At 32.5% G+C, this 14052-nt stretch overlaps 1 protein-coding gene across 1 annotated transcript; it reads left to right on the forward strand.

Moving 5' to 3' along the window:
* The first annotated feature begins 12234 nt into the window (after window positions 1–12234).
* On the forward strand, window positions 12235–14020 carry LOC149190898 (aspartic proteinase nepenthesin-1-like). The gene has a single exon (XM_089413463.1). It carries the CDS (start codon window positions 12368–12370, stop codon window positions 13721–13723), a length of 1356 nt encoding a protein of 451 aa, XP_089269589.1. The 5' UTR covers window positions 12235–12367; the 3' UTR covers window positions 13724–14020.
* Window positions 14021–14052: the final 32 nt, after the last annotated feature.

Raw genomic sequence — 14052 nt, forward strand, 5'->3', positions numbered from 1 at the left:
TAGTCACCACCTCTCTTGTGGGAAGTATGGTTAAGGAGTCTACAGTAGCAACCACAAATAGGTGGTTGTTTTCCTTTGCATATTGTTGGATTTTCGATCATTGCTCTTTTACATACATTGTTTCTACATCTGTAGGAGTTAAACCACATTCTTCTTCAAGCTTTCATGTATGTAGGTTAGATGCATGCTACAAGATATATTAAGTTTTGATGAAATAAGTTCAACTCATCCTTTCTTGTCTAGTTCATTTTTTTGCAATTTGATCATTAGTTTGGCATTGTTTTCAAGTGAAAAAAGGGATTATTTGTTGGTATGTAGGTAATACTAGTAGCTTGTAGAGTTGACACACTCATCCTACATCTCTCTTGTCATCATTGACCTAATGTTTTTCATCTCACATTTCTCTCAAAACTCTTCCACGAAAACCATACGTTTAGGTCATTGAACGACACCATGTGTGTTTGATTTTGTGAATGATGGGCCTCTCATAGGTGTTAGGATTGGAAAAAGCCTCATATAACCTTCATATACCCTCATCTACCCTTTCCCACCTTCAAAACACCTTTTCCACCCTCACGATGGTCACGGATCCAATCCTATAGAAAAACAGGGCAATCATGTAGCATCTTGTAGCAATCCTCTAACATCCTGTAACAATCATGTACCATCCTCTAACACTATCCAAAATTTACCATATTTGATCTAAAAGCTATATTTTTATCTCTTAGGCTTGAATAATGACCCCCAAGCTTTGAAACCATGATTAAGGAGGACCGAAGACCACTTTAGACATAAGTTTTCTTCACTGCAACTACAATTATGCAATTAGAGTTAGAGGACCTATTTCCAAATTTGAATAGTAATGATGGTTTTCTTATGAAATGCACATAGAATCTATCACTAAATCTAAATTTATTTGAAAATAGTTATAAATTATGTGATTCTTCAATGCAAAGTAGATTAGGCCTGTTTCTTGAATTCATGTTTTCTTAGGGTTTTAGTTACAAGCGATGTTATTTGCACAAGTTAATTTCATTTTCAAAGAAATTTCTCACATTCCACAATTAAACTAGTGATTCATAATTTCGCAAGTAGCATAAGGTTTACATTATTCAAGTAGATGATTAGTTTTCATTTATGAAATTAGAATGGTATTTACATTCTTACAACTAGAGTTATTCTTTACATTTCTCTCTCTCTCTCTCTCTCTCACTCTCTCTCTCTCTCTCTCTCTCTCTCTCTCTCTCTCTCTCTCTCTCTCTCTCTCTCTCTCTCTCTCTCTCTTCTTATAATTTCCTTCCTTGAGGTATCTGAAAAAGTGGTCTTGTGTGCCTTGATCTAGTTCATTGCTTGAAGGTGGCATAAGTATAACCTGACCTATTGTGAATATAGCACTACCACGTCTTAATTTTGTATGAACCCCAGGTTGATAATTAAAGTTGGCAACCTTGGGAGTCTCTAAATTCTTGTTGTGATACTGAGGCTCATCACACTTGACCATCACCAGCTAGGAGTGACTACCCCTTTAAATAATATTTATGGCCACCACCATTTAGGTAGTCTGTACTCACACTTTGTAAGGCACCACTATTAGGAGCCACCACTTCCAATAAGCCTTTCCTAGCTACCACTAGATTATCTAGCCACCATTGGATGGAGATACCACTCCCAATATATTGTTTTTTTGGCCACCACTAACAAGGATCCATCACACCTATCATTTTCAACCACTACTAAATGGAGGACACAACCTCCTCAAACTCTGAAAGAAACACTTTCATTCATTTTCAAATTAGACTCCAAGGAGAACTACACAACTCAACAACAACACATCAGTCCTATGCAAAATGATAAATGTGATCAACAAAAACACTACATAAGATAATTTGATAAACACATCAACAATAAAAAAATACTCTTGGTAGATATTCAATACTCCCTCTGCAACATATCGTTGCTCTGTAGTCAAGATTCTAGCTAAAACATGCTTCTCCTACCTTCTACAACTCATGCAAACCACTTCATTTTTCTACATAATTTTCCTCATAGCTCACACACTCTTCTCCTCTGATACACTTTCTCAATCAACAATACAAATAACATCAACTCCTCAAAACATTCTATCATAGATAACTTGCTAAAGTTATTAAAACAATAATTGCAATCCGAGTAATGGAGCACCCAACATCTCTGTTCATATAATAGAATTGATCTCATAATTTGAAAATTTCTCATCCATTACTTGATCCTCCTTAATCTACAATGAATGAAGTATCCTTTCAACTTTGATCAACTTCTAGATGATAAGCGAACTATTTTGGACTCTTTGACAAAATACTACGGGCAAAATCCAAAGGAATTTCCCTTGGAATTGATTAGATGCACAGACATTCTGGAATTCCACTTACATAACTCTTCGCAGGGAAAATATAGGCATCCTAGAGAAGATCTTCACTTGGATAACATAGGAATCTTAGTGAAGATAAAAACATCTTCGCTCCATGTGCAACGACTTCCCAGAGAAGATAACGTGAGACTTGAAGTTTGTAACCTTCTTGTGCCTAATTTGCGGATCATCTTTAGGACATCAATAGGAAACCTTTAGACAATATTAAAAACATTTAGGACCATCAATTTGACCAATACAAGGCAAAGAAATGATGATTACAAAGTTGAGAATTGGTTGAAATCAATGGAAAAACTATAATGCCAATAGTGGATACTCATTGGATGTGGAATTTAATTCCACATCTAACATTTTTTTACATATGTTGGATGTTGAGCCTTATTATCTTCCTAATTCATAGGTCTTGTTTCAGCCATGTTTGGATCCCAATCCCTGATGGGGGGCATGGGACAGCGTGGGGCGGATTTATCACCCAGTATTACTACCTAGGGGATCTGGGGGGGAGGGCGGGGGGGGGGGGACTACATGTTTGGAGGCCCCCCCCCAGCAGGGGTTCAAGGGCAGCACTCTTGAATTTAAAAATAGATGAAAGTTTTCCTTCTAAAATATTGTAATTTCATAGTCAATCTAGATCGTTCATTAGGTGGATGATCTGACAGTATAATTTATGCTTAATTTAGGGCATTTTTTCCCTAGAAGGGAAGCCCTTAGTTTATAAGAGGGAATTGTATTATGAATGTGTATTATTATTATTCTGAGCGAGAAAGAGAGAGGATAATGTGTGAGACCGAAGAGGAAATTAAAACGGATCTACTATAGGTTGTATCTCTTCATTTTATTGGATAATATAAAAGGAAGGACTATTTGTTTCTCTATGGATGTAGCCCAAATTGGGTGAACCCCGTATATTTGTGTCTCTCTTGTCCTATGAATTTTTGTGTTTTTTTTTTCGCAATATTATTTGTATTTCATTTCTCCGTTAATTAATTTATAACAACATCGAACATTTGAGTAAACCTATAAGGAACTAAGCAAAAAATACAATAAAGAAAGGTAGATTTCACTCTTTAATATTAAAATTCGTAATTTCTATTTGATTTATTTTGACTATTATTTTATTATTTTCCTTAGGATGCCCATTTTAGACCATAAAATTCCCCTAAATAAAGTCTAATGAAAGCGGTTATAACAACTTTATATTTAGCACTTGATCAATTTGCATGGTGCCAATAAATTTGTAACCATAAAAAGGGAAAAACTATTTCATGGTCCTTCTTTACTAAGGAACTTATGCCACATTATGGAAATGGTTTGTGTAATACTTATTTAGTCAATAGACAAAGCAAAGCCTAGGGGAAAAATTATAAATTTGTTTCCACATTTTCAAAAGTCAAAACTTAGGGTGAATGATATTCCATATAATAAACTTATGGATCTATTTATGGGTGGATTAAAGGAGTGCATTCGGTCATATGTACACCTCTTTTAGCCTAAATCACAAATAAAAATTTCAATTTGGAAAAGAGAGATTAAATATTAAAAAATGGCTACTAGAAGGGTTTTCAGTAGCATAAGAACTACAACTATCACATTGTTCGCTCTCCTAAATTTAAGGAAACAAATAGGTTGACACCTCAACAAAGAATAAAGGGTCTATGTTAAAATTGTGATATAAACTATAGTAATGGATATGTGTGGTCCAAAAACTTATTTGACATAGATTTTTATGCATAAAAAGAGCAAGTGCTAGAACATTCTTAGGATCCATATGAATTGAGACTATACCTACCATATTTTTCATGCTTTAGATGTAATTATCACTCCATCAATTCTCAAAGTATATGACTATATCAAGAAACAAAGGGTAATTATATTGACTAATTGTTGTAATACACATAACTTCATTGACCATATTAGTAGTGAAGGTTCTCAATTTATTAATATATCCACCACCTAAATTTTAAGTAATGTTCATGGATGAAGGTACTATTAATTTTGATAATAAGTTCCATAATATTCATCTTACTATGGAGAATTATTTATTGTACAACCTAATTATTAAGAAGAGTCTTTTTGGTAGAAATCACATACGAGAAAATTTTGCGACGCATTTTCAACTAGCTAGTGTGGTTTATCATCAGGATGACATGAAGATGTAGATCATGGCACATGCTTAAATAGAGGGTGATGTAGAGACCAAAAGATCATATAATAACTAGCTTATGAAAATTAGTATTTTAATAATGATTATTAAGATCAAATAATATTCCTATAACAAATAGTTTAAGAATAACAATATTATAATTTATAATAGTAATTAAGATATATATATATATATATATATATATATATATATATATATATATATATATATATATATATATATATATATATACATATATATATATATAGATAGATAGATAGATAGATATAGATATAAAAAAAAATAAAAAATATTAATATTAGTATTAATTAAGAAAGATTGAAAAACGTAAACATTAATAAGAAATAAACAATCCAAGTCAACCAAATATAGGGAACAAAGTTAAAAAAAAAAATAGGAGTCAAGACTTGATTAATAAGTGAATGTCCAATAACAAAAATAATAATTAAAGGAGACTAAAATTAAAAGAAAGCAATCAAAAGGGAGGGTAAAAAATTTATATATATATATAAAAATGGCTAGTTTATAAAAATAATATTCTAATAATGATTATTAAGATCAAATAATATTCTATCACGATTAATTAAGATAATAATATTAATATATATATATATATATATATATATATATATATATATATATATATATATATATATATATATATATATATATCTCGAAAAACATAAACATTAATAAGAAACAAATAATCCATGTTAACCAAAGATAGGGAACATAGTATATATATATATATATATATATATATATATATATATATATATATATATATATATATATATATATATATATATATATATATATATATATATATATATAGGAATCAAGACCTGATTAATGAGTCAAGATCCTATAACAAAAATAATTATTAACTGAGACTACGATTAAAACAAAGAAATTGAAAGGGAGGGCAATTTTTTTTTTTAAATGTGAGAAAACAAATCGAAATAATATTAATATCAAATGCAAATACCTATATAGAAACAAAAAATTCATAAATAGAAATGCCAAACCCTAAGAAACAAAATAAACCACAAATAGAAACAAACTAGGAGGACAGGATAGGGACAGACAAGATTGCAATGGTCCTAAAGAAGCATAAGGTTTTCTTAACCTTTAAGCCTCTAAATACCATCTGAAGCTCCCTAAGATTATTTAAAGACACTATGGACCCCAAAAATATGAAAGATGTTTCTGTTATCCCTTGCTCGTATGGGACTCCCTACATCGGTGAGACTGGTCGCTCGATTAATCAAAGGATTCACGAGCATGCAACTAACATCAAGCATGGTAGGACTCGCTCCTCTACTTTGGCAGAAAAATCTTGGCATCACATATGCATTGAGGAAGCCCATGTCATTGCCAAGGTTAGTCATTTCCATCATTGTAAATTCATGGAGGCCCTAGAAATTGAAAGAAGACCCAATAATTTAAATAGAGACAATGGTTGGAATATTAGCAGAAGTTAGGTCCCTATCCTATTCTGTTTACACTTTATTTTTTTTTTTAGTGTTTGACGTTTCTGTTTATGATTTGTTTGTTTCTATATAGGTATTTTCATTTAATGTTAATATTCTTTCGATATGTTTTCCAAGCTTTAAAAAAAAATTCCCTCCCTTTTGATTGCCTTGTTTTACGTTTAGTCTCATTTAATTATTATTTTTGTTATAGGATCTTGACTCATTAATCACGTCTTGATTCCTCTCTCTCTCTCTCTCTCTCTCTCTCTCTCTCTCTCTCTATATATATATATATATATATATATATTATTTATTTATTTTGAATCTGTTCCATATCTTTGGTTAACTTGAATTGTTTGTTTCTTATTAATGCTTACATTTTTCGATATATATATATATATATATATATATATATAAATTACTATTATATATTATAATATTATTATTCTTAAACTAGTCGTTATAGGAATAATATTTGATCTTAATAATCATTATCAAAATATTAATTTTCGTAAACTAGTCATTATATGATCTTTTGGTCTCTACATCAGCCTCTATTTAAGCCTGTCCCATGATCTACTGGTCCTAATGATGAACCACACTAGCTAGTTCAAAACGTGTCGGCAAAATTTTCTCCTATGTGATTTCTATTGAAAAGAATCTTCTTAACGTAATATGGACCAAAGGAACCTAAATTTATAAACCTAGTTATCGTCTTCCAAATAGTTGTTTCTAATGTCGTATTAGGAGTTTAATGGCTAAAATCATTAGGCATAGTGGCTATGACCTTTCAGTAGCTTGTGATGATTTTTTTCTTGAAATGAAAGGAAATATAGGTAAGAGATATTCAATTGAAACCATTAAACGTGATAAGATCCAACAATTTAATGCAACTAATTAAAAAGAGACACTTAGAAGTAATTACATAATTGTTCTCAATATATTTTTAATCATTTCAGCCCTATTTATCCTTGGATGTCCAAAGTGATATTGAAAATCATATTGAGGATTTTTTTAATATTTTGAGAGACCTCCCACTTATTAAAGATAATGATCATGCTATTCATCTATTTCTAGGAGACTCCCTCCTAGAGTATAGCCCACAGATATCCCTATGTTCAAAATAATAACAATTATATCATCTTAAAAAGCCTATTAAAGGATGAAAGCTTCATACATAGTCAAAATTCTTTATATTATGTAGTGGTGATACTTAATAAAAGGACACTTCATGGTGTATATGTTTATATTGCTAAGAAGATATCAAGATCACCATTAAAGATGAGCTTCTTGTTCTATTTATCAATGAAGATAAATAAAGTGTTAGATGAATTATATGGAGCATTCTTCTTTATTAAATCGGTTATTCATTTAAAGTATCATCAAATTAGAACGAGATAAAAGTATGTCGAGTCAAAACAAGTTTTATAGCATAAGTTAAAGTCATTTTGAATTTATATTGATCCCTTTTTTTCTGTGTTAATACACCTTTCAATTTCTAAAACTCAAAAAATTATATTTTGAAGCCCTCCCTATGAAATTTTTATCAATAATTTTTTAGGATATATCGATTTACAACAAATATAGCGAGGGCATGTAGAATTTACTAACATGCTCTTGCAACTATCAGAGAAACAACAAGTATATGATATGGATTACATGTGTGCATATTTAAGGGTCAAGAAGTAGAATATCTAGGGTGTTTTAGGGTGTTTTGTAGGTCACGACACCATCAAGGTGGATGCTAAGGAAAGTAAGGTTATGGTAGACTTACCTATTCCAAAAACATTGAAGAATATTAAGAGATTCTTGGGATTGATGGGGTAGTATAGAAAGTATCTCAAGAAATATGTTTAAGTGACACCTTTTCTCACATTATTATTGAAAGAGGATAATTTTTTTTGTTAGAATTAAGAAGCAACCAAGAAATTTGAGAGGCTTATGGAGGCCATGTATAAAATTTTTTTTTGTTCATGTTTTATTTCATGAAAACCCTTATTGTTTAATGTGATTCTTTGGGGTATGGAAATTGGTGCAAATTTAATGTAACAGTGAATATCTATTTCTTTTGAAATCCACCAATTTTAAGCTATAAACTTGCTAAAACCCATGAGAAAGAAATGTTTGCTATAGTGCATGTAGTTAGGCAATGATACCCTTTCTTAATAAGAATAAAGTTCAAGACAACAAAAAAAATGCACTATTTCATCCATAACATATATGGTTATCTGTTCCATAACACACTTGTCATCTAAATTGTTTAGGATTTGAATATTTTCTCCACTTCATGCCATTAGTTCTTGGGGTTAGCATAAAAGATCAAATCTCAATTAGCCTAAAAATGCATTGCTAAAGGATGAACTATAATTATGCAAAGGTAATATGAATTTTTTTCTCCTTGCACGAGTGTTGAATATCCATCTTTAATGCCTTCCATGATAGAGGTTTCTCTTACTAAAGGAAAAAAATGTTCGTCGTATAATGGAACCAAAAATTTTATTCTTGAAGTATGAACCAAAAACAATTAAATATCCATCTTTGATGCCTTCCATGATAGAGTTTTCTTTACTTAAAAAAAATATTGCTTCATAGTAATGGAACCAAAAATTGTATTCTTCATGTCTGAGACAAAAACAAAGAGCTCAAATATATTGACAGTTTCAGTAAACTTTAAACAGGTAAGGTCATACTTAATATTCATTTGAGAATACAAAATAAATATATACATAACATAAAACTAGAATGCAGTGTGAGCCATAAAAATCATACATATATGCATAAAATGAAAAAACATAGATACATATATGCATAATAAAAAAAACTTATAAACATTCACATCACAAATATATCTTTTAAAATCAAAATCATTTTATATACATTCATAAGATCTATCATAATACATGCATAGGGGTTTTACTCAATAAATCTCTAACATACTATACAATACCTTTAATTTGACTACATGTTGGAAACTATCTCTAAAAATCATATTATTTAACCAACTATCAATATGAATCCAGTACACCTTCCCAATTTAAAAATCTCCTACTTTCACTAGATATTGTAGGTATCCATTTTTTCATTAACATTTTTAATACCCCTTTATTATTTTCATAACTTTGAGCTTTATTGTTATATTTGAGACTTTTGTGATCCATAATATGGATAAATGTCTTTCGGATTAATCACATTTTTAGCTTTACTCTTTATACCTTACAATATAACAACCCTTTACCCTTATTATATGCTCAATATATTACGTCATTTTTCCTTCAATATATATCCCCCAATATAAATACACATAGGATGGTATTTCTCCCAATAAAATTCCATAAATACATACAAACTCTTCTTATGATCACTACAAAATCATAAAACCAAATTTCTAAAAAAAAAAACATACATATATACCTAAAAAAAATAAAAAAAAAAACATATAAACATTTACACCACAAAATAAACCTTTTAAAACCAGCACCATTCATAAGATGTGGCATAATGTACCCAAGTTGTTCTTATGATCCCTGTCCAAATTCCTCTAACACAAATTGCTTAATCTCTGGCATGATAGTTTTACTCCTATAGTTTTTAAAACATAAATATATATAATAAGTTAGTTTTCGTTAAAGTAGTTACAAATAATTCGCAAATAGAAGGTGAATCCAAAATAAATATTTTTGATGTATTAATTCAAAAGGCCCATTAGCTTTGTTGGCAAGGTTCAACATGATACATGAAATGCAACATAAGACAATGAATTTAGGAAAATAGATTTATAGCGAGGTATATAAATAAAATATATTTATAAAAAAAATTAAAAATTCAATCAATATGTAATTAAATATCTATTTTAAATAATTATAATTAATAAGCTAAAAATAAGTCTCTTAAAACCACTATGGAAAATATATTTAAGTGAGATGGCAATTATAAATAATAACCTAAAACAAAGTCTCTTAAAACAACTATCGGGAATATAGCAAGGTGAGATGAAACAATTCTCTAGTGGAAATATAACAATCTCATCTCACTTGTTTTCACTATAATGAATAATTCTTCAATTTTTTTATACGCTTTTAACATGTTTTATTAGAAAAACCTACACAATAACTTATACTAATAGATATTTAATAAATCCCTCATATAACCATTAAAAATATTTTTATTTTATTATAAAAAACTTCCTGTATTTCAAAAATGTGTCATACTAAATTTAATTGTACTATTATTCTTGACCATTCTCACTTAAAATACCATGCAGTATGTAATTTTCTAAACTTAATGCGTCATAGAAGTCTTCACAGTGTCAGATTGTGTATTATAATCTTTGGAAACGTAGAAAGTCTCATAAAAATAAATTAAAAGATGGCAGCAAAAGGGATGAGTTGCATGGCTTCTCACTCATCACCAGGCTAGTGTGTACATAGTTTCAAAAATGTGTAATACTAAATTTAATTGTGCTCTTATTCTTAACAATTCTCACTTAAAATACCGTGCAGTATGTAAATTTCTAAACTTAATCATTCATAGAAGTCTTCACAGTGTCAGATTGTGTATTATAATTTTTGGAAACGTAGAAAGTCTCATAAAAATAAATTAAAAGATGGCAGCAAAAGCGATGAGTTGCATGGCTTCTCACTCATCACCCGGTTAGTGTGTACATAGTCTTATCAGTGAATTAAAGACGACAAAAAAAGACAATATTTCCGAAGTATTCTTTCAATCCCTATCTCGATGGCTACCACGAAAGATCGTGCTAGCGCTTTGCGTGACTTCTCACTCATCACCCGGCTAGTGTGTACATAATCTTATCAGTGAATCAAGACGATAAATAAATATTTCCGATTTGTTCATTTCAATCCCTACGCCGATTGGTACAACGAACTATCGTGCTAGTGCTTTGAAACAAGACAATGACACTATCTTTTGTTTATTTCCGTTTGCATTTTATTATTTGATGCTCATATTTATTTCTTTGGCTCATCATTGGTCGCAATTCTTTCGGCACTTTTTCTCAACATTATCTGAAACTATATGTCAATTAATGTGGCTTTTTGTCGGTGGGTTTCGTAAAAGAGTTTGATATGTAACCAGTGATGGTTGTTGGGCTTTATTCCCACTGCCTTCACACTTGGCTTTAATATTCTTCTGAATAAGTCAATTAAAACGGGCCTCGTCCCCATTGTAAGACACTCTAGTTTTCACACTCGGGATCAACATTATGCTAAGTAAGTTAATTAAAATAGGTCTCGTTCCCATTGGGAGAGGAATCTTGTCCAACTTTTGTCGGATTTTTCATGCATGAGTCAAGTCCACAGGTTCTTCCATGGACGATTTAATGATTAAATGACCTTTTCAGAATAAGGAGATTGAGTAATTTGAGAGAAAAATCGAATCAACGTACGACGCAGACATGACTCATAAAATATGCGAGAAAAATCGAATCAACGTACGACGCAGACATGACTCATAAAAAGAGGCGTTGTCTAGAGTCTATAATTGTGTCAGGACAGCTCAATTCTAGTTGGAATTTGGTGAAATTTTGTCATGAAAGAAATTTAATTACTAAAGTGTTTGAATTTTATCTTTGATAATAGAAATAGATTCAGTAATATCTAGAAACACTCAAAACCCTAAATTTTAACAATTTAACCTATATTCCTAAATTTTAACAACTTGACCTATACTTCCAACTTAAATTCCATTATTTCTGAACAAAATTATGGACTAATTAAACTACCTCATAAGAACATACCCGTCACATCTCATAATGAGGAAGACTACTGGGGAGATTTTTTAAATTCCATTATTTTCTGAACAAAATTATGGACTAATTAAACTACCTCATAAGAACATACCCGTCACATCTCATGACGCGAATAATGTGGAAGACTACTGGGGAGATTTTTTAGCTTCTATCCTGGCCGCGAATAACGTGGAAGACTACTGACGAGATTACTAGCTTCAATCACGGCTGCGAGACTAGGACTAGGGTTTTGAATTAACCCCACCGAACAGAGCACTTTCCAAATTGTACTGAATCAGATTTTTGCTCCTCAATTCACACTTGTAAGCGGAATAACGAGGAGTTCGGTGAAATTCCAGGACTGCGCATGCAATTGAATAATAAAATATACAATAGAGCAAGCCTCGTAGCTTTACCGAAAATACCGTGTGATTGCCGCGTAAGTCGAGATGATGCATGAGTTCCGAGCTAGGAAACGAGGCAAGCCATTCACTATAAAAGGTCTACTGGCTGGCCTCTTCACATACAAGAAAAGAGTTGGATCTTGTGATCGTTTGTTTAATTAATAGAACACCATGATGAAGATGAAGTTTATTGCAATCACCTCCTCTCTTATTTTGTCTCTCGCAATAACGTTTATGTGTGGAGTAACTGCGGTCGATCCTGTACTGAAGTGTCGAAGTAGCCACAAAATTTTGAATAGAAAAGTGGGAAAGCGGAGTCATAGCGTTAGCTTCCCCCTTATCCATATATATTCAGAGTGTTCACCGTTCCGTCCTCCTAACAGGACCTGGGAAAGCTTGTTGTTTGAAAAAATTAGAGCCGATGCTAATCGTCTGAAAAGGACATCTCGATTGTCCAATGAGGACGCGAGCGTCAATGTGCCTGTTAAGTCGGGATCGGGAGAGTACATAATAGAAGTCGATTTTGGCACGCCCAAGCAAAGCATGTATACACTCATAGATACTGGTAGTGATGTTGCTTGGATTCCATGCAAACAGTGCCAAGGCTGCCAGTCGACCACTCCAACATTCGACCCCACGGTATCTTCATCATATAAGCCCTTGGCCTGCGATTCACAGGCATGTCAGCAAACTTCTGGTACCAACTGCGGGGATAATTCGAATTGTCAATTCGAGCTTTTATATGGAGATGGCACTCAAGTGGATGGTTCACTAGCTTCTGATTCTATCACCCTCGGCTCTAAAGATCTTCCGAATTTCTCATTCGGTTGTGCGGAGTACGTAAGCGAAGATACAGCTTCGTCGCCGGGACTGATGGGATTGGGGGGTGGATCGCTTTCATTGTTGAATCAGGCAGCCACCGCCGAATTATTTGGCGGAACGTTTTCTTACTGTCTTCCCAGCTCATCTACATCATCGGGATCCCTTGTGCTCGGGAAGGAAGCAGCCCTTTCCACGTCCGGTTTGAAATTCACCACATTGATAAAAGATTCTTCAATCCCGACATTCTATTTCGTGAACTTGATTGGAATCAGCGTTGGTGACAAGCGGATCTCAGTCCCGGCAACGAATATTGCCAGCGGGGAAGGAACGATCATCGACTCGGGAACAACGATCACCTATCTTGTTGATTCGGTTTATACGGCTCTCAGAAACGCTTTTCAGGCGCAGCTCCCAAGCTTGCAGCCCACACCCGTTGGCGAGTTGGATACTTGTTACGATTTCTCTTCTTCTTCTTCACTCGACGTTCCCACCATAACGCTGCACCTGGATCGTGATGTCGACCTGGTTTTGCCGAAGGAAAATATTCTAGTGGAACAGGAAACAGGGCTCGCTTGCTTGGCTTTCTCGAGTACTGATTCTCGTTCAATCATAGGAAATGTTCAGCAGCAGAATTGGCGTATCGTGTTTGATGTTGCCAATTCTCAAATTGGATTTGCTCAGGAACAATGTGCCGCGCCTGCTTGATTATACGTCTATTTCCTTTCTCTTCTCTTTCTTCAAAATACTTCATCCATCCATTCTCTTATATGTTTCGTCTGCACCGTGTACTTCTATCTGCATTCTCCACTCTGGATTTAAAATAAATGCTGCTACGTCTTATGAAATGTAGTGAACGTCTGCAGCATTTGTGTGGTTCCGGCTCCGTTCCGTGCTTATAGTACTTTACTATTTCCATTCTCATTTCAAATGGGATCAGCTACGTAGTTGTTTGTTTCCTATTTTCCAATATGTCATAATTATATTCGTCTACATTATATCTGATGCACTTTGCTCTAAATCGAGACTTTATGAAT

The sequence above is a fragment of the Pinus tabuliformis genome, chromosome 3_1, assembly GCF_031772625.1.
Source record: "Pinus tabuliformis cultivar Carrire ecotype Pingquan chromosome 3_1, CPIR1, whole genome shotgun sequence".
NCBI lineage: Eukaryota > Viridiplantae > Streptophyta > Pinopsida > Pinales > Pinaceae > Pinus > Pinus tabuliformis.